Raw genomic sequence first — 22,599 nt, forward strand, 5'->3', positions numbered from 1 at the left:
AAAAAATGCCCTCAAATTGGAGCTCGATTTCTCATAATAATCTGCTGAAATATGTTTTAAGACAAAGAGTCTTACATGCAACACTGAACATAAGTGAGTGCAACATATTATCACAATAAGTGTCTTCATGTCTCTTCGGTCTGTTTTGTAAATCTCTTAGCACAACATTTGAATGAATGAATGAATGAACGAAGAATTTGTTTCATAGGAACCAAGCCAAAAGGTTGCAGAGCACTATACAAGGTCAAAGAGAAGCATACAGTGAACGGGTGGTAGTAGAGTTGACTTTGTGCTTGGTGGTTCTTGGGGCAGAAGTGTTTGTTAAGAGGGTCAGGGATAAAGTTTAGTACAACCACTGACGGGAACAAAAGGCCAACTAAATAAAAACAAATATGCAGATCCCTTGATTTTGAAGTTATAGTAGTGAACTAAGTACCTGGTCAACCAGCTTCTGGGTCTCTGCCTGGGTGTCTGGCCTTCGCAAATCGCGCGTGCTCTCTGTCACAGAACTTATAAAAAGCTGGAAATCAGCAGACGGCCTGCAGACAGAGGAAAATCCACTTCATATTAATATACTTCCAAGCTCTGAAACTCAATAAAACAAATACAAGTTACATAAGAATTAAATACAAAGACCTATTTCCCATGTCTTTACAATTCTTAAGTATATTCCTTGTGTTGCACTGACTGTCAGCCAACCTTCTTTGGGTGCAGATGTGGCTTCCGTTTCAGTCGGATCTATTACTACATTTATGGTCTGAAACTGGGATATCTTAGAGACAGTTCTCATGTTTAGTCTGAAAGAATCCCAAATTATTTTTTGGGCCTTCACCAGCCCTCCGGATGATCTTTTCTGGAGCTCCCAACCCCCAAATGTTTTGAAAGAACAGCCTCAATGAGCAGTACTAAATAGGGTTTCTTTGGAGAGGTTGAGACTGAGGGAACGTAGTCATTTCTCATCCAAAATTCATATTATATTTCAGCGTATGCTGTGTTTCGAAATCATATCTCTAGAAACCAGTGTTTCGGGATTCCTCCCTCATTAGTCGAGAATATTTACGGGTTGCTGGACATGCTGCCAATTTCCTCATATAATCCCACTCATAACGTGCAGGTGTTACAAAGCTCATCAGCTGAAAAATATTATGAACTTTGTGTGATAAATGGAACTACAACTAACAAGATGCTATGGGGTGATGGCGCTTTTACATGAAAGCAGTGCGTTCCTACCTACTTTCAATGATAAAAGGCTATCGTGAGCTGCCCCTAAACTGACGAGCTTTGGAATGCCTGCACGCTATGAGCGCGATTATACCTGAGAAAATGGCAGCATGTCTAGCAACACGAAAATATTCTCTACTGATGAGGGAGGAATGCCGAAACACTGGTGTCTAGAGATACGATTTCAAAAGACGGAATTAGCTGAAAAATAATATGAACTTAGTGTGAAAAACGGAACTACAACTACCAAGAAGCTATGGGGTAATGGCGCTGTTACATTCAAGCAGTGATTCCCTACCTACTTTCACTAGTGTACGGTAATTATACATGCCGTGGTTGCGAGTCTTTTCAATGGAATTGTTTGGGATTATGACAATGTTACTTGTGAAAGGCACAAGATATGATGCAAGCAAAACAATAGAGTCCAAAAAAGCCTGGGGGAGCTTTTCTTCCCCAGTAAAAGTCAGTATGTACTAGCTCTTCCCACCAGAGGTGAAGAGACTGGTTTCTAACAAATTCCTCCCCGCCATTGCAACTGAGCTGCAAGATAACAGACCCCAAAATTCCAGGCTTCTTGTCCTCATCTATCGGTGGGGAGCTGTAATTTCCTTAATGCCACCTTGTAACTTCTTGCCTTCCAGATTAATCTGTCTAGGAGACCATTTAAATCTCTGAAACATTTCTCAGATATCACCTCAAGAAAAAGGAATGCCACAAGCCACCAGAAAGATAGACAACAAATGGCTGTCCCAATATTAACATCCAGCAAATTTCTGTTGGGATGGTAAATCCGGATTCCAAAATATCAGAACATGTGTCGCTGCCAACTCAGTTTCCCATCAATTAGATAGGCATTATTGGGGGGCAAAAGGAAAGGTGCAGGATTCTCCCTAATTGACCCCGAGGCTAAGTATAATCTGAATGGACAACAGAATCTCAATTAGTTGTGTAAAGTCGGACTTAGATTTCTTGACATATATCACAATATCATTGACATGTAGCAAATTTATATGAGTTGGCCCTCTAACTTGCAGACCCCAGTCCATCCCCATGTCCCAGACTACAGCTGACAGTCTTGATAATTAAAGCAAATAACAGGGGAGTTAGCGGGTAGCCCTGCCGTATACCCCTGTTTTTTTGTAAACAGATTTTATTCAGTTATAGCAAATCAAGTAAATGCAATACAATGGGATTTTAGAGCTTCCATCGTGCGGTTGATAACATTTACGGTCATATTTGCTAGTCGCACAGTGCCAGTTACGGATTCTCGCCACACATGGGCCTCTCACAAAGGGTAACAGTATTAGACAGTCCAATCAGAGCCCTCAGGTGAGCTGTGCTCTATATCCCTGTGCCAAGAGATCAACATATCAATTATCGGTTCCAATACTCACTCATGGCAATCTCAGCACCAATAACTTAACAAAACTCTCCGTCCCCCCATCCCACCCTCCCCATCTCAGCTCCTACCCACCCTACTCCCCTCAGGCATGTCGCTCAATCATCTATATCTCTGTGGAGAATAGTATCTAGTCATGCAGGAGATCAGGCTCAATAATTCAAGTAGCAGGAGGCCCACAGAGGGGGAGCGGCTATACAATACATGCTTGCAATCCCCCAAGTTACCTGCTCAGGTAGGGAAATATTGCAAACCCCACACACAGTTCTCCTCATTCAAGGGGTGGTTCATTATCGTCAGTTGGGTGCTTGAGCAAGTCTACTAGCGCCCCCATGCTCTCGCTGTGTCTAGCATTTTTTCATTACCCTGCGGCATGCCCCTGTTGTTGCCAAAGGAATCAGATATAATTTGATCTATCCAACTCTGGCAGACAGCCTGGAATACAGTAATCTAATCCATTGCATCATCCGCTCACCAAACCCAAACCTTTCGATGAACTTACTCGTATAACTTCTTTGCCTAGGTATGCCCCACTTTTTTCTGAATTGCTGATATGCTTTGTCTGAGTGTGCCCTGGGCTCCTGCCAACCAGGTACCCAGGGCCTGTGTTCCTTCCCTAAAAACTGTGTTAAAGCAAAACCCAATTGGCATCTCTGGCCACCTATCAGCCCCTAGTAAAAGGTACCCCAAGGACCCAGGGCATGGTGACCAGAGAAGACCCCTAAGGGCTGCAGCACTTATTGTGCCACCCTTTAGGGCCCTGTACCTGGGTACCCACACACTGCCTTTGGCAGGGTGAGTGCCTAGGTACAGAACTAAATAAAGAGTTAACATGACACACATCCCTGTATGCCTTACCCACAAACCCACTGCCCTGGCATACATCAGTCACCCCTCTAGCTGGGTGCCCCATGCCAGTGGTGTGGGCCCAGGTGCATGAGCCCTGTGCCCCTACAGTACCCAAGGCCATTCCTGGGCACTGTAAGTGCAGTTTATTTATTTATTTTGAAAGTTTTATATAGCGCGAACAAGATCTTCGCAGATATCAGAGCGCTTTACATAGGAGAAGAGCAAATATACACAGATACATCTATAGTGTTAAAAGTACAGTGAAATGATATCATAAACAATCAAGTAAGTCAATTTCAAAGTCAAACAAAAAAGCAAAGGGTTCGAACAAGTAGTACAGATGGGCACTGAGTCTTTGAAGTTGATCCCCAGTAGTGGTTCAAGTGCATTTAGCCATGAGGATCGCTTTTACTTCTTTCTTGAAAAGTATGGTAGATGAGATGAGCCTGGTTTCAGGGGGGAGTGAGTTCCAAATCCTGGGAGCCATTCCTGAGAAAGAGCGTTTGTAGGTTTTTTCTTTGCGGAATCTTTTAGGCTTTAGCAAAAGATTGTTTGTGCCTCTAGTGTTTCTGGATCCTCCAGAAATCGTCAGCTTCTGAGCGAGGTATCTAGGTGAGCTAAGGTGGACAGCCTTGTGCGTCAAACAAGCGATTTTCAGGTGTATCCTGGCTTCAAAAGGCAGCCAGTTCAGGGATTTGAAGTCAGGGGAAATGTGTGAGTGTTTTTTTGATCCAGTGATAAGTCTCGCTGCGGCGTTTAAAGAGGCTCTTATGGGTGCCGTAGTAGCTAGGGGGAGACCGCAGAGGGCGGTGCTGCCGTATTCTATTCGAGGTATGACAAGTGATTGTACTGCAGTTTGGAAGTCTTTGGCTGGAAGGAAGGGTTTAAGTTTCCTAAGGGTGTTGATTTGGTAATTTGCTCCCTTAGTTGCTTTGTTGATGTGTTCCTGCATGCTGAGATTGGTGTCGAGTGTTATGCCCAAGGATTTCGCTGAGTCCACGATGGTGGGTTGAACATTGAGTGCTGTTAGGTGTTTAAGCCACATTTGTGCGGTAGTGATCTTCGCGGGAGGTGAGATCAAAAGGAACTCTGTTTTGAGGGCATTGAGTTTGAGATGATTAGCGGCCAGCCAGGATTGGGTGCTACTGATCGTTGAGTTCAAGAGCGTGATGTCATTGGGTGATTGAAGTTTGAGATAAAGTTGGGTGTCATCAGCATACATGTGGAAGTGTACATTGGATTCTTGTAGCAAGGTGGTGAGAGGTTCCATAACTAGGTTGAACAAAGTTGGGGATAGGGAGGATCCTTGTGGTACGCCTAGCGATACAGGTCTTGGCGCGGACATCAAGTTGTTGCTTTTGAATTTCTGCGACCTGTTATGCAGAAAGGACGTGAACCATTTGAGCACAGTTCCAGATAGGCCCATTCTTGTGTTTAATAGTTCGAGTAAATTCTCATGTTTGACGGTGTCAAATGCGGAGGAGAGATCAAGGAGGATGAGGAGGCAGGTATCGTTATGATCTAGGATTTGGAGGGCGTCATCGATTATGTGAGTCATAGCCGTTTCAGTACTGTGATTTGCTCTGAAGCCTGATTGATGAGAGTTGAGAAGATCAAACTGAGTAATGTGTTTAGACAATTGTATTTGTACGCATTTTTCCAGCAGTTTGGCAAGAGTCGGAATGTTGGTGATGGGGCGGTAGTTGTTGAGGTCAGAGGGGTCGGCTGTAGGTTTCTTTAGCAAGGGTGTGACTTGTCCAACTTTGAGGGAGTCGGGAATGGACCCTTGTTGAAGTGAGCTGTTAATGATTTTAGTCCAGAGTGGAAGGAGCGACGGGGTAAGGACTTTGACAGCGTTAGCAGGAAGGGGGTCCGTGAGGTGATTGGAAGGTTTCAGAGTGCTGAGCAGTTTGCCAATTTCTTCTTCCGTGTAGGTGACAAAGGTTGACCAGGTGGCATTGTTTTTTGGTTTAGTTGGTGCTATGCAGTGGGGTTTGGGGTAGCGGCTTGCATCCATGAGTAGATCATTCTTTATGTTGTCAGTTTTTTGGATAAAGAAAGAGGCGAAGTCTTCGCAGGAGGGAGCTTCACCCATAGTGTTGAGAGGTTGGGGGTGTTCTTTGGATTGCGTTCGGATAAGCTCAAACAGCTTTCTCGGACGATTTTTGGCTAGGTCAAGCTGACGGCTGAAGAAGACTGATTTTGAGCGTTTTACTTTCCTGAAGTAGGCATTTCTCTTTTTCTTCAGGGTTTTTAGGTTCAGTGCAGAGGGAGCTGATCTCCAGGTGCGCTCTGCCATTCGCATGGCGCGTCTGTCGTCATTGAGACTCCCGTCGTACCAGGGTTTGGAGATTTTTGCGGAGGCTTTTTTTAGCTGCAAGGGTGAGACTTCATTAATTATTGAGGACATAGTATTAAGATAGTGATCAGTCAAGGATTGGACGTCCTTAACGCCAGTAGGAGGAAGTAGTAAGTTGCAGCTGTTGGGGGGCAGAGAGTTTGAGTTTCGTTTTTTCATGTCTCTTTTCCAGACTTTGGGCCTGGCGGATTGAACAGGGTTAAATTTAACTTTTTCATTGATGAAGAATGTGATAATATGATGGTCTGACCAGTCACAGGGTTGGATAGATTCGAGTTGGATAGAGGCTTCTTTGGAGATGATAAGGTCGAGGATAGAGCCTTTCATGTGAGTTGGACTATTGCAGATTTGAGTGAGGTCAAGGGCGTTAAGGAAATTCTTCAGACCTTTTACCACCGCATCATTATGATCGTTCCAGTGGAGGTTGAAGTCACCAAGGTATATTTGTGTGAGTTGTCGCCCGGAGTTGGTTGAGATCATATCCATGATTTGCTGGGAGAAGGTAAGGTTGTCGCCGGGTGGGTGATAAACGCCGTGAAGAGTGCAGATCGGTTTGCCCTCACTGATAATATCGAGGCAGATGTATTCACAGGAGGTTGGGGAGGGTAGGGAGGGGGAAGTTACTTTCAGGACAGAGAGGTTGCGCCTGTGTATACATGCGATTCCGCCACCTTTTTTATTGCCAGTCCTGTCAAGTCTAGTGATGTGGTAGTTGGGGGGAACCAGAATGTCCATTATAGGTGTAGAAGATTCTGTTAGCCATGTTTCGGTCATGATGATTAAGTCAAGATCCAGTTTTAGGATGAGATCGGCGATAGCGAAGGAGTGTCTTGCGGCTGATCTGCAGTTGAGGAGAGTGCATTTGAGACGGGGTGTGTCGAGGGTGGAAGGGGGTTCTAGAGCGAGGGGGACTTTACTCAGGTTACTATGGATAGCTATTCTGTTGTTCAGTGTGGGGGGTCTAAGGGGATTGGAGTGAATCGTAGGAATGGCAGTGAGAGTGTTGGGTGTATTGCTATGGGGAGCTGGGTCGTAGGAGCGGAGGAGGGCGATTGTGTCGAGGTCCGAGAGAGGATTACAGGAGCGATGGGGGCGATTTTCGCGGTTGTGAACAGGGATTGTGGTCCAGTGCGGTGGGAGTCGAGTGCGAGAGTTCGCCGCCCGGGTGGAGGTCCAGTTGGGAGGGGAGGTGATGGTGGAGGCGCGTGCGGGCTGTCTGAGATGTGTGCTGAGTAATTGTTTGATGATGTGAATGTCTTGTTTGATCTGGTGGAGGGTGTTGGGTGAGGGGTGACTGGAGTGTGATAGGCAGAGTAGTTGTTGTTTGATGATGTGCATGTCTTCTTTGAGCTGGAGGAGGGAGGTCGTAGTGCAGTCCAGTGTGGGAGATGTGTTGGAGGTGGGGATGGGAGGGTCGGGCGTTGTGTTGGGGGTGGGGATGGGAGGGTCGGGCGTGGATGACATCGGGGAGATGTTGGTGGTATGGATGAGAGTATTGGTGGTAGGCGGAGAGTGCAGGGTGGAGGATGGGCGTTTATTAGTGGTGAAGGGGGCGCATGTACGGTAGTGAGGGGTGAGAATGGGGGGGGAGGTGGGATTGTATGTGGTTCTTTGTTGAGGAGTCGTAGTTGAAGAGATAGGGGCGGCGTGTTCTGCGTGGTTGGTTAATGAGTGGAGGTGAGGGCTGAGAATGGGGGGGGATAAAGGGTGGGGTTTATCTGTGAGCGTGTCGATCAGATGCTTAGCTTGATTAGGCGGGATGTGGGTGGGGGCTGTGATGTCATGGGTGAAAAGAATGGGAATGTGGGCTGGTGTATGGGGGCAGGGGGTACGGCTGGTGTATGTGGGGCCAAGATCAATGTCAGTGATTGAGGGGTGTGGGGTAGCAGCAGTGGATGGGAGCATGGCTAAGGTGCCGGTGGTATAGGAGAGGTGCGTGTCGTTTTGGGGCTGCGCTAGATTAGCGGCGTTGTGGATATGGGAAGTGGTGTCAGGGGTGAGCGGAATGGTTGTGGTATGAGTGGGGGTCAAGATGTTGGTGGGGGGGGGTGCGGCTGGTGTGTGAGGGGGAGAGGTCTGAGTCTGTGAATGAGGAATGTGGTGTGGCTACAGTAAGTGGAGGAATGACTGTGGTGACGGGGGTAGAGGAGAGGTGCGTGTCGTTTAGGGGCTGAGCTAGGAGAGAATGGTTGTGATTGGGGGCTGTGAAATCAAGGGTGATAGGACTGAGAGTGCTGTGAGTGCTGTGAGTGCTGCGAGTGGGGGTCCGCGGTTTGGAGAGGTGCTGTATGAAAGTGGGGAACAGGTTGTCTAGTAGTTCCAGGTTCCTGTCTGTGGATTGGATAAGGACAATCCCGTTGTTATAGATAGTGATGGTGGTTCTGCCCGGGAAGGGTTGGGAAGGTGTGATGGTGAGTGTTCGGCCATGAGCGGATTTCCTAGAATTGGAGACGGTGAGTAAGGAGAGGAACGTTTTTCTCCATTGAGCTCTTCGTGTGGTGTGGAAGATGATATCAATGTTTACGGCACCATTGACCGGTGAGAAGTAGGTGTCTGCAAAGGGGGTTTCAGGGTGGGACCTCAGTAGATTGTGTTTAAAGCGTTTAAAGCGTTTTTGGTGAGTGCGGGTGGGTAGTTGATTCTATATGTGTGCTTGCCGATGAGCTCCATGTTAGGGTGACGGAATAGGTAGGGGCGTGTGGGTGCCCAGTAATCGCCGGTTGCAGGGAGTAATAGTGACACAAGTAACAGCCAGGGTATATGAGGTAGTCGTCAACGCAAACAGGGATAAAAGTTGTAGCAGGAGCGGAATATAGATGCAGACAATAACTTCCCTGGCACAGGGGCGGCACCGGAGGGCACCCAAAATATGTGCAGTAGTAATCAGTGTGTCCGGGAGGGAACGGTGTAATGAGTGCAGGTTACATCAATGTGACAAGTCTACATGAGGAATTAATTGGTATATTGCAGTAATAGCAGTAAATTCGATGTGGGTTACAAACAAAATAAAGTGGACGTATAATGCTAATCCTATGCAGGAATAAAATAAAATACCTATGCAGGCAGTAAAAAACCTGAATCGAAAGTGACAGTAGTGAGTATGTGTCAGTAGCAAAATACAATTGCAAACAAAAGTCAAATGCAGAATAAAGTAGACGTACAATACTAAAAATATACTGGAATAAAGTACCTATGCAAACTGTAAAATACCTGAATCGAAGGTGACCAATAGTGAATAGTCAAAAATATGTGAGGTACATGAGTCAATAGCAAGATACAATTGATAACAAGAGTCACATGAGACAGGTGGCGCTAAATACAATACCACTGTAGAAGGCAAAAATATATGAGGTAGCCCTCGGTGCAAGATACAATTAGGAATTTAAAAATATAATACCACTGTGGTCGGCAAAAAAAAATAAAAAATAAAATAAAAATAAAAAATAAAAATATATATATATATATATATGAGGTAGCCCTCGGTGCAAGATACAATTAGGAATATAAAAATATAATACCACTATAAACGGCACAGATATATGAGGTAGCAATCGGTGCATTACAGGTGCAGATAAAGTGAAAAGTGCTGGATACAGTTAGGGGTATAGTAATATAATATAATACCACTATAAAAGGCAGACACTATCATAGTCCGACGTGGAAGCGCCAAGTGGTGTACATTGTGCACTGCTCATAGCTTGCTCGAAGGGAGTCTTATCTCTATTTCTGTTGGTCATGCGTGGGGGAGGCAAACTGGGGAGCCTCGCGGCCATCCGGATACCGGAGGGGATTTATGTCTGCAGTTTTATGGCCCCAGCCATTTTGCACAAAGGAGGTAGCTTAAAAATGTGTGCAGTTTAATGGCCCCAGCCATATTGCAACAAGGAGGTAGTTAAAAATGTGAGCAGTCGGGTGGGCTGAAATAAATACCTTATGCCTCCATAAGCGTGTTAGGCTTGCCAGCAGGGTTTTGCAGATTCAGTGTTTTTGACAAGTGTCTCAAGGCAGTTATATGTGAGCTGTGCGTTTTTTGCCGCAGGGCTCCAAACCTTCCAGGGTGAGCTCAGACTGACTACCTCCAGAATTCCAAACCTGTGTTTCCTGAGCGGTGGGGTGACTCCTCAGCGAGAATCCATGCCCGGTGCCGGTGGGGGCAGGCTCCTGTCGGCCCCCCAGATCTTGTTTCCCAGGGCTCACTTCATCTGCTACACCGGGCAGTGGCGCCACACCTCAGGTCGTATTAATCTTCCGGGTGCAGGCTCCACTAACCGTCGACCGGGGGTGGGGGGGGGGGGGGGGGGGGGGGGGCGCTGTCATGGCCTCATTCCGATCGATCACCCAGCGGTCCCGGCCAGGCAAGGCACCCAGCGCCCAGCGCCTTGAAGCGGGCGGGAGGGGGGGCCTCACTCAACCCTCCGGTGCTGTGGGGCGGGCGGGCAGGGTCCGTCTCCGTCTTCGTGGTCTCGACCAGCGCCTTGAAGCGGGCGGGAGGGGGGGGCCTCTCTTGATCCTCCAGCGCTGTGGGTCGGGCGGGAGGGGTCCGTCTTCGTGGCCTCTACCAGCGCCTTGAAGCAGGCGGGAGGGGTTCTCTCGATCCTCCGGTGCTGTGGAGCGGGCGGGAGGGGTCCGTCTTCATGGCCTCGTCACGGCCAGGCAGAGCACTCAGCGACCAGCGCCTTGAAGCGGGCGGGAGGGGGGGGGCCTCTCTTGATCCTCCGGTGCTGTGGGGCGGGAGGGGTCCGGCTTCGTGGCCTCGACCAGCGCCTTGAGGCGGGTTCGCGGGCCTCTCTCAACCCTCCGTCGCGTAGCTTCGTCTCGGCCCAACCATCGACCCAACCATCGACCTGCAGGCTGGCCCCTGAGAAGCCTCGGCCGCTTAGCCCAGAAACAGCTCTCAAGTGCTCCGGTGCAGCGGGGTGGTCGGGTTCTCGGCACCACAGCCTGTGTCCTCATCCATCCATGAAGCGACGGGAGGGGGCCTCTCTGACCTCCGACGCCGCAGGGGCTCCTCTGCCGGTCGCAGCACTAGTCCGCAGGGAAAAGGAGGCTCGGCAGGCTCCCGGGGCTTCAGCTGCACAGTCCAGCAGCGCGATGGAGGCGATCCGGTTTGAGAGCCGAGTGCTAGTAGGTTTCAGCCCTCCGCCGTACGAGGTGGAAAGAATAAAAATAAAAAAATAAAAATATGCTGGTTATAATCCTATTACTCTTATGTAGTCGGTTTCCACGGAGCGGTGGGTGCTGACAGGGATAAATCCAACAAGTGGGATCCCAAGCACCAGGAGCTCTTAGCAAGCTCCTGCTCCGTCGGCCATCTTGATGTCATTAAGAGTATACAGTGCTGGGAGGTTGTCATTACGAACTCCACAGTACCATAATGGCTACACTGAAGACTGACAAGTTTGGTACCAAACTTCTCAGCACATTAAACGCGCACTGATGCCAGTGTGAGATTTAATGTAAAATGCACCAGAGGGCATCTTAGAGATGCCCCCTGAAAACCTAATTTACAATCCAAGTCTGGCTGAGTGGCTGCAGAGGCTGCCACACAACAGACATGTTGCTGGACCACTGGGTAGGAGAGCCCCGCTCTCCTGGGCCTGCAACAATGCACATCCTGGGCGAGGTGCTAGGTCTCCTCCCCCAGGATGGGCAGGGGTAAGCTTCAAAGGCATGCCGCCTCTGTGAGCTTCTCTAGACCATTTGCTGTACCCAGCAACCAGCCCCCACCAGTCCTGCCCCCCACTCTGGCGGAAAAAAACTACTTCAGGAAGGGGGGGGTGTGCCAGCCTGTGCCAACCCCACCCCTCAGGTGGTGGAGACGAGGTGAAGCACGACCCCGGGCTCCGCCCATCTTCAAGATGGGGATCCCTGCCCAATCACAGCTAGGCTCCTCCCCCCCTCCAACAGGAGAGGAGAAGGCTAGGGGGTGTACTCACCCAGGGCAGGGACCCATTGGTCCCTGTCCTTGCCCTACCTGTAACGCCCCTAAATTCAGTATTTAGGGGCTCCCTGAACCTTCCTTCCACAGATCCCGATACGAAAAGAAGAAAGAAGGTCAAGAAGAAGAAGACCCGCCGGGCAGCTGCTAACAACAGGACGACAAGAACTGACTTGGCCCCAGTCCTACCGGCCTGTCGATCCTGGAACCTGCTCCTGCTTAATCCCGACGACTCCTGCGTACAGCAACCTTGGGACACCCGGAGGACCTGCCTGCCTTGACCCTCTTGAAGACTGGGACTCCCATCAGCAGAGGCTCTGCTGCAACAACCCACCTGGTGCCAACCAGGAAGCTCCGGACCAGCCCATTCTACACCCGCCGGGCCGGGCCCAACCGAACCAAGACCACGAGGACGTCCCCCCGGCGACTGGGACCCGAAGTCCAGTGCCCAAAGACCCTCCTCAAAGAACCAGTCGACGCCTGCAGACTCAGAACCAGGGGCCACCCCAACCGCGACCAGCCGAGGGTACGTTTTTCCGACACCCAAAGACACCCCTGCACCCGGCGCCCTACAGCCCCCTACAGCCCCCTGTGCCTCCCTTTGGGGTACCTACCTGTGCTCCAAGATCCCAACTTACCTCTAGAAGTGCTGGTCGCCCCTGGAGAGTCTCCGTCCCGAGCCTGCAGCCTTTGTTCCTTTTTGACCTTTCCCATTGGATAACATTGAGCGCCCGACGGCTCAAAAGCACCCTGCACCCAGCCGCTCGAGTGCCTCTGGCTGTGACCCCTGTGCCCTATCCTGCTTCCCCCTTGCCCTGAGCAAGTGACCAGGAGCCCAGCTCCCCCAGCCGCGTGGCCTGCTAGCCAGCAGCCACCAACCGAAGGCCCCCCTTCCCTAATTGGATATCATTGGGCCCACCTACCTCTGCACCCGGCCTCCCCTGTGCCGCTGGGAGTGAACTAACTGTACTTACCTGACCCTGAGGGACCCCTGAGTCTATGCCCAGAACCTTAACTTCACCAACCAAGTACTCACCTGGAAACTGGTAATTTACTTACCTGCCGTTGGATAAGTGTGAAGTTTTGAAATCTAAAAATATTCACATAAAATCCGCCAAAGTCCGAATCCCGAAGAACTCACCTGTGATCAGGGGAGAAGCCAGTACTGTACCTTTCAGCCCAGTACTGAACCGCAAAAGTAATCCCTAGCGGGGTTACTAGTAATCTGTATTTTCTCCATAGGAACCCATTGTCTGTTTTTCTATGAAATTTCTTCTACTTTTGAAAACTTGAAATATTCTTTAAAAATCACACGAAATACAGAAACGCAATTACCTACCTGTTTTGAGTTAAGACCCCAGTGCTGGCCCTAGGAGACCAGTACTGGATTACAAAAGTAACGCAATCGTACTTTACCTGCAACCTGAATTTTCTCCCATTGAATAACATTGTCAGATTTCCATTGAAAAGTTTCCAAGTGTGAACTTTTAAAACCGCTTTATATTCATGAAAATTAACTACAGTAACTAAAACGATTTTGCTAATCTGGTTTCAGCTTAGACCCCTTGACTGAATCTAAGATCTAGTCCTGGGACAAATAAAGTAATCTATATAGTAATCAACTGTACTTACATGTGGAAAACCCATTGAGCTCAATGCTATAGTGTGTTTTAGGATTGTGTTGCTTACTGTCAATACTGTATTAATTGTCTGCATGAACTTTATTGCTCCTTTGCAAAGTAATTACATGAGAGAACTCATAACAAGAAAAGTATATTTTTATAACTGTTGGTTCTAAAAATAAAACACCTATATCTGTGGATATAAAAACAATTGGCCTGGAGTTCAGTCCTTGAGTGTGTGGAACCTTTTGCTGACTGAGTGTGTACAACAAATGCTTTACACTGTCCTCTGGTACTGCCTTACTGCTCGCCCAAGCTTCCACTTTGGAGAGTAAGGTCAGTTCTGACTTTAACCTCTGTTATACCTCTGGGGTTGGGGGACTCTGTACACACTGTACTTCATTCTAGTCCAGTATATATAGAGCCACTTTCTCACACCACCTAATATTAGAGGAGGTTTTAAGTACAGGGAAGAAACTGGAAAGATCAATTCATCAGTCCAGGGAGGACAATACAGTTCGCCAGAACTGAACTGAGTAGTTTATAACTAGTTTCTAAGACAGGGATTGGTCGATATGATGCAAGGAGAAACAGGTTCTTTACAGACTTGGGAACTGAGGCTATGTTAACTCCATTTGTCAAGAGAGGCAAGCGCCCCTCCTTTAAAATCGCGTCAAATAAAACTGCCAACCTAACAACAAACAGTGGAAGATAGGGTGTATCAAATGTATTAGGAAGACTGTCTGCAGCAAAGGTGTTACCATTCAATAAGCTGTGCATGGCACGTGCATCTCCTGTACTCTAATGGGCTGTTCCAGCTTACCCGCCTGGAGAGAGTGCATCAGGAGGAGCGCACACTCCTGCATCGGGGTACCTCTGATGCAGGCATCCCTACAATTGCAAACTCAGAAGGACACTGACAATGGTAGCCACTTCATATAAAGTACGGGCAAGTCCTCCACTCACAGGTAAGTATTCCTCAAGATACTTTCTGCTTAACTGCCTGCAGGTCTCAGGTTGCCACAGAAGACCGCAAAATGCTATTAGTCTTGCTCGAGTGTTGGGTTGCATTTATATCCTTTGAGTCATTACAATAGCAGGGATTATAGTCTGCACGAGTCATTTATTAAGAGGATAATAATGTTGTACACGTGGCAAGCCCAGTTCTCTTTACAAGCAAAGCCATTGGGCTCTCTGGCACCCCTGCAATACATTCTTGTCAGCATCTTTGCTCAAATTGTTGGTCTGCTTTCTGTTGGACAAATTATGCAGCATAGAAATGATGATCAACTTTGAACATGCCATTTCTGGAGCATAAAACTGACATATAAGTATCATCTCCTTAAACTTGCAGACACATCTAAACCAACTTGCTAGCATCCCACAAACAGAGTTGATGGGGCCACCTATGTGCGTAGATCCCTTGCAGTACTTCTTTTCAGGGAGTGTATGCATGTGTACAAAGTCAAAACCTGCAGTTTCCATGACTAAAGTGGCCTCATTAGGGCTAGAAACACAACATAGTACTTACTGGGATTTCAAGAGGTCTGAAGGGGGCATCTGTACGGATGCCTTGATGCTATTCTGGATTTTCTTTTCAAGTTTCCAGAGTATCAATGATTGGAGCATGTAGTCTGCAAGCTTTTCAGACACAATTATCCAGGGCCTGTAAATGTACATTTTATTTTTTTCTAACTTTGACTCAACACCTGCAACCACTGACTCCTGCAGTGGATATTCCATCCATCCAAAGGATGTTCACGTGTCTCTCTTGCCGTTTCCTTGCTATTCTGTGAACTGCCGAAATAGCTGTGGCAATTACCTCAAACTTTGGGCTGGTACTTGTGAATTTTTAAAACAATAAATTTTCAACTAAGGACAGCCAAACTTTCTGTAATTTGTTTGAATTAGTAGACAAATTTGCCAAGACAAATACATCCTTCGATATTAGATTTAATTTTCTCTTAGAAGTGGACTTCAATGCTTAACTGGGTAGTGCAATGTTGCCTTCAGCTTTTCCCTTTTTGTACCAGGAGCAGGGCCCTACCCAGCCTCAAGACTCTAGGAGTCGTATGTTATATACTTCTCTGGTGACTTCAGAATGTTATGACCCATCAAGAGCAGTGTGCACCAATATTTATAGGCAGAGGTAGTTGTTCCATGATTGATTATATTTTTGTGTCCAGAAGAATGTTTAACTATGTATATCAATCAGGAAATTTTGACTAGCGTACATAGTAATCATAATCCTTTAGCGGTCTTTTTAGTCGTTCAAAAGCAAGAGATAAGAGATAAGGCATTTGCTGGTTCACGGTTTCTTACATCAAACAAAGACTCAGGACAACGGTTAGTATGGCATTACGAAAAATGGATAACATACTGTGTAGGGTCATTGGTGGAAATAGGGAACTGATTAGCTTCTGTTTGTTCCTTGACGACACCCCCCTTACTATTGTCGAACGTTTTACCAAGCTGAACGCCAATATTAGGGATTTGTTTTTTAAATCTGTAGGGAATGATAATGATCATTATCCATTGTGGTATGCACAGACATGGGTCCCTTGCTCGCTGTACCACTGGATTCAAGCCCGCCTGGCTGATGAGGAGTAATACCCCAAAACCGGTCCCAGGATGCTTGTTTCTGGTGCAGGGAGGACCTGGCCAGGCAGCTCGGGCTGGACTGTTCTCATGAGGAACAGGGTGAAGACTCATTTGCATACTGGGGTGGCATAGTGAGCGAAAGAGCGATGGATTAAACCCAGATCTGTGACTGGGGGTAAGTGTCAGAAAGGTTTCAGCACTCCGTCCATCTTCTTGTGTTCTGCGCAGCAAGCAGGCCTCTTTAAATAGAGATAATAAAATATAGTCTCTCATGTGACGATTCGCAATGGAGCTGGGGTACGCTATAGAGTATAAGGTCGGGTGGGCACGCAAGTTTAGAAATTGGAGACAGGTGGGGGAGGTAATAAACGGGGATAGACAGCAAACCCTACCAGTATCAAGGTTAACATTGGCTATGTAAGAAATATGAAAAGTTTGTCTAATGGCACAGTTTTTAAATTAATTTGCATATTAATGTATTCGTCTGATGCTTTAAATGGTACTATTAGTCATTTCATTTGTTATTGCAGTGATCCCTGATGAAGTTGACCAGAGGCCCGCAATGCATTGGGTATTACAATAAACTACACTGACCTTGACGAAATTGCTTCACTCGTGTTCTGTGCAAGAGGTTCGGATGGCCCAGCCTTAACATGTGAAATCTTGTAAATTGGCAAATCCACTCCGCGTGTGGAGAGAAAATGTTTGAAAAAAGTGAATGAAAGTGTGCATAAACTGGATTATATTGAAATACATGAAATTACTTGGTGAATTTGGATAATCGTCTAGAATAAGCAACTCCAGTTGTGCGTTTGGCAGGGGCGATAACACGCCCCTATTCTGAGAATGTCGGTGGTTCAGGAGTGGGAAAAAGTTGTCTCACAAGTTCTGAGACAGGTACTTCATATTAGGCTTCTCCCGATTTGGTGGCTGTGCCTCTTGCATATACGTGACTCCATGGATGTTACTAAATGAGTGAAGCGGGGATGCAGAGGGAGGGAGACCTGTTACTCAATGGTACCTTAACATCAGTAGAGGAGGTGGAGACTCACTACGGCATAGAACACGGACAATTTTTGCAGTATGCGAGCATATCACACACTACCCGTGAGATATGGATGTCATTCCAGGCTGAGCTGAGTGAGTCCAGGTCCTGCAGGTGATCCTAGATCCCGGGTCTGGAAGGTGCATTATCTCCCAGCTTAATGCAGCCCTCAAGGACGTCAGGCAGACGAGAGTTGCCGCAAGGCGCAGCAAATGGGATGGGATGGGATGGGGATCTGGAGAGCCCACTCACAGATGGCGAATGGAACAGGCCCCTGGCACAAATCTGTGACGTAACCAGCAATGCCAGATTAAAATTGGTGCATTTTTATTAGAAGCATAGAGCTTACCTAACGTCAAAGCGCCTATATTGGATATACCCGAAGCGTCCAGCTGGCTGCACTCAATGTGGGACACTCCTGGCAGATTTTGTACATGTGGTATGGGATTGTATGTGGATATGGGAATTTCGGGGGGAGGAAGTACAGGAGGTGCCTAGGGTGACGAAGGTGACTGTAAATATCAACCCGACACGGCCTGTTGGGACGGCTGCCTCTTCCCAAGAAGGGTAATAAGATACAATATAGATTTGCACAGTTGGGGCTGGTGCGGGTGAGATGGCGCATAGCCATACATTGGGTTGCTCCGCCCCTCTGATTGCATCCAAATGGTTTGTGACTTCCTGGAATGGGCAATAGCAAAAGAATGTAGGCTTTGGAAGGTCCGTACAGATGAACATGCAGGATGTGACCTTGAGATTTGGGAAAAATGTTGGATGGATTGAATAACCGGGGCGCCGACCTGAACGACAACTCTGCCTCAGACTCTGACGCACTGGTAGCAGCCAATGCTAATCCAGCTTTGTTGTCCGAGATCAGGTAAGAGGACCAAGCGGTCTCTCCCTTCACTTCAAACTCCCATGCTCTCTCCACCACCCCTGGGCCCTCTTAAGAGACATGGACGGTTTCCCTCTGAACAGTACTCATACCACAGAACCTGAGTGGGTGAGTGTGAGAAGCTGGCCTGGTATTCGATGTCCACTAATGTAAGTGGGCAACTTACACCAGTCCAGACAACCCTTATGGTGATTTAAGAGGTCTCAGACAACCTTAGAAAGCTATCTGAGTGGCAGCTGTGGAGAGCAGCCTTCAGGCTTAGTCTTGAAGGAGTGTAAAGCAGCTTGTTTTACCAGTATGCATTCTTATAGTACAGATTAAAAGAAAAGGCACTATACAAAGTATTTATAAAAAATATGTATTTTCTTATACAACACTATATAGTATGTTAAAGTATCTCACACACAGAGAAAGACACAAAGCACATAATACGTTAGCAAAGAAATCACAGTAAATAGCACTAATGTACAGTGGGCCCTGTGGGGGGGTCTGGGGAGCAAACCATATACTAGGAAAGTGGTATATGAACCACGAATGTTGAGAGGACGTAAAATTGCTGGGGAACCGCAAAACCACCCATGGTAAGTAGATAGGGACCCTACGGAGAGTGTGTACATTGTGTAAACACGATCGCGTGCTCGGTACAAGTCTATGTGCAAGTCGCTGTTGAATTTTTAAACATTAGAGACCCTTCCCAGTGGACCCTGAAGAAACCCTGTGAAAGACGGAAGGTTGGAGAGCCACCCCAACCGTGGATACCGTGGTACCCAAGTTATCTATCTCAGGGAAGCCGAAAGTGGAGTCGGAAACCAAAGTTAAACCCAATGGAGGACTTCATGAAAGTGCCGCTGCTGGAAGAGGAGAAAATGTCTGCATGAATTCAAACGTGGATTCTTGAAGAGGAGTACCTGAAAGCAGAGGGGACAGAGTCTATGTCACTCAGAGGTGACCAGGAGACTTGGAAGACGGATGCCCTCCGATGTCGGGTGCTTCAGGAAAGATGACAGTGACCTTGACTCAGCAGCTGCGAGGACCAGGCGACGCTGAGGAAGACCAGGACCCGGATACGAGCTGTCCCACAAAGGATGTCGGGTTCTGAGGGGCCGGTGTCCGGCGGGAGCACCAACAAGCCTTGGGAATTGCAACCCACGCAGGAGGTCAAGAAGGTGCACGGTTGGTACTACCAAGGTCTAGGAGTCTCACCACGAACAGGGGAGTCAGGGCAGGCCCGAGCAATCAGGGAAGCCCAAGGAAAATAAAGGTGACCCTCAAATGGACCCACTGGCCGGAGGCACAGGATTTGAGAGGACCTCAAGCAGCTCACCAAAAGATGCAGGCCACAATGCACATGATGCGGTGTGGCCAAAGATTCTGGTCACTGGTGGTGCTTGAGGTCAGAGCTACTTGAAGCCCGAAGATCTTCTTGCAAGATGTCAACAAGCCTTTACAACTGCAAAGGGGACGCAGTGCTCAGGGGTTCATTTATTACAACCCCCATGAGGACTACTGGCCTCAAATTTGGTGAGAGGGTAGAGCAGGCCTCGGGAGCTGGGGAAAACCACCACCTGTGTTGCAGAGCCCACAGAGTCTGGAGGAGCTCAGGATCTGCAGACCGGTCGACTTAGTCATGGAGCCTGCGAATGCAGGGGAGGGACCCCTTTACTCCAAGGGAGATTACTTCAGTAGTCCTTGATGCTTCATAGGCCTTTGAAGGTTCCTGTAAGATACACAGGCACAGATGATGCAGCAGACTGGAAGGGAGACAAAGTCAGGTCTAACCGAAGTTCAGAGTGCCCAGACGGTTGAAGTGCAGTGGTTTCCGTTCTGAATCTTATCCCACAACGAATCTAGGGACCTACACCCAGGTAAGCCCTTAAGTAACCTGAAGAGAGGGTTGGGAAGATTCAGGGGAACCTCCCAGGGGAGGGTCTGGACAGAGGAGAGGTTACTTTGTCCAGTTTCGCGCCAGAGCGGAAGCCAACGACTCCCAGGACTGGTTTGAACAGGACTATGCACAGGGAAAACAAATGTGCCCCCCTCATGCAGACTTTCAGACACTGGCAAGCGCTCCCACCCAGCCCTTATACACTAAATTCTGTCTGGGAGGAGTTCACACCTCCTTGTGACAGGATGCCTATGGTGCCGCCTTCCTCTACTCGAGATTGGCTCAGCAGCAGGAGGGCAGAAATGTGTCTCTGGTCGGCAGCAACCATTTTGGGCAATCCAGGACTAGAAGACTGAAAGACTAACGAAGGGCTCTTCTAGTGCTTGGAATCATACCTCCGTTTACGGTGGGGGAGGTATGATTCCGGTTTCATGCAGTAAGTTCACACGGCAATGCGCTTAATTAAGCTTTCGGCTGGAGCCGCCTCGCGGTTTACCAGCCAGGCCTATGTAGTTTGAGGAGACGCGCTAAAGCCCATTAGTATAGAGGAGACGCGCTAACGCTCAACAGTTTTCAAAGAGCAATTCAGTACACGATTGTAACAGTTACGCGGGCAGACTTTTAAGTAACAATGAATAATTTCATGTAGTTATCAAATACGAATAGAGAGATGGAATGTTATATCACTACTTATGTCAGTCTGATTGTGCAGTACGCATTATGGTGTTTAGATACCATGGTATAGATTGATAACTGTTAAGGCGAGAATATGAGTCAGATTATAGCAGAGTCTTCAAAGTTTAGGATGCCGAGACCCCCCTGTCAACATTTTCAGACGTAAGGACCCCCTCCTGAAAAAAATGTCTAAACCTGTAGGCAGGGCTACTGGAATTATGAGGCAGGTGAGGACCAAATAACACGACAGGCTTAACCAAATTGTGTGGGAAGAAAATGTAAATAATGTTTTGTGATTGTGATACCGCGTATTTTGGGTTAGCATTTCGTCATTATTTTTACACACAGTAACACTGAGAAACAATTTCACCCTATCCGTACCAGTTTATAACCAAAATACACCAATTAACATCAGAAAGATGTCTATTTACCCTTGGTGATGTGCCTTCCACTCCACAGGAATACATGCTGCCACATTAGAAGCTCACCTGGCCAGGACTAGCAAGAGTCCCTTAAAACCTTGGCGGTCTTGTGCAGAGTTAAGCAGTTTACCTATGACGCTTCCCTCTCACCCCCTTTCCTCTCCTAATCCCGGATCCCTCTCTCAATTTGCAGGCCACTTCTATCACCCCTTTTTACAGTTTCTGAACTCTTCCCATTCAACCTCTCACTTCACCTTTAACCACCTTCGGCCATTCTGTCTTTTCACTGCCCTCATCTCTAGAAGTCTCTCACATTTATCTCATGGCCTCTCTGGCCCGTCACCTCCCATGCCCATCAGCACTTCTCATTCACCTCAAGTCTCTCCATTCATATGTTTGTCTATTTGTATCTTAAACCTGTTCAGCCCCCCCATTCATCTTCCACACCTTTGTTCTTCCACACCTTCTTGAACCAATGTCCCTCTCCCCTGTTACCTCAGCACCAGTGCCTAATTTGAGCAGGTGGTTTCCGGTGTTCTGCACTGGCACCTGATTGTGCACACTGGCACTATGAGAGTATGCCACGTGGTGGCTCTGTCTAATCTGTGTAATTTAGAGATGAGCAGAACAGTTATTTATTAATTCAACATACATTAAACATGATAAACTCCTGACACTCATGCCTTTCTTATAGCATTGGAGGCTTGAAAAAGTCTGAATAGTCACACTTGGACAAGTGTTATGGTTCGTAGTTGCATAGGTATTGTCATTGGCCGGGAAAGCACGGCAATGGGTGGGTGGTTAAAGTTGTAGTGGTCCACTGGTGAGGGCCCGGACACATGTTTTATTACAAATGAATCACTGCTCAGCACCCACCCCAGTACACCCTATCTTCCCCTATCACTGCTGTCCCGCACCCAGTCCTATGATTAGGGTTGCCAACTCATTATATTGATGTCCCAGATGGTGCAAAAATAAGCAGTCACCTAATGCTGTATTTTCAGCACTTATCTGTGCATACTTAGAACAGCAAATATAAACAGAAAGCACTTTTAGTTGTGTTCTAGGGCTGCCTCAAATATCCATGACTGATAATTAAAGGGAACAAAGACAGAAAAGTCACATAACAAATAAATACATTTTTTTTACTTATAACTCTATTTAGTGTCAAGAGGATCTCTTTGCAGGCTCTTTAAACAACACAGGGCTGGCATTTTCTTTAGGCAACCCTACGTTATATTCCTTTTTATGAAATGCATTCTCACACTACCCCAGTAAATGTAAAAGGCAACTGTAAGGAATAGGCAGAGTGGGGGCCCAGGGGGTACTGGAACTAGAAAAAACCGAAGCCTCTGTAACCAGTTCACAAAAGGTATGTAAATATGCTAATCGTCTTTAATGACCTGTGAAAAACTCGGGCGTGCCGGAGATAAGATTCCAGACACTTCCCAGCCAAGGCCCCAGCAGCTCGAGCTGCACTGCAGCAGCCCGGGCTGAGACACGACGGGGAAGGAGGGGGGCTGAAGCTGTGGGCCTGGGCAGAAGTGTCTCCGGGAATGCGCGACCCCCTTTCTAACACTCCAAGGCCCCCCTGGAGTCGCGCCCCACAGTTTGAATACTCCTGGATTAGAGTGAGTTACCTGACACCAACAGGAGATATTGAAGGATGGATTTGTTTTTGATAACAT

The 22,599-nt window shown here is 47.6% G+C and overlaps 1 protein-coding gene across 1 annotated transcript in view; it reads right to left on the minus strand.

Annotated features, from left to right (window-relative positions):
- Nucleotides 1–22,599, minus strand: part of RARS2 (arginyl-tRNA synthetase 2, mitochondrial) — a 273,941-nt gene that overhangs the window by 221,834 nt on the left and 29,508 nt on the right. Inside the window, exon 3 of the mRNA XM_086926598.1 lies at nt 437–539. Coding sequence (XP_086782724.1) covers nt 437–539 — 103 coding nt within the window. The remainder of the gene's footprint in view (nt 1–436; nt 540–22,599) is intronic.

This window comes from Lissotriton vulgaris, chromosome 6 (assembly GCF_964263255.1).
Source record: "Lissotriton vulgaris chromosome 6, aLisVul1.2, whole genome shotgun sequence".
Lineage (NCBI taxonomy): Eukaryota > Metazoa > Chordata > Amphibia > Caudata > Salamandridae > Lissotriton > Lissotriton vulgaris.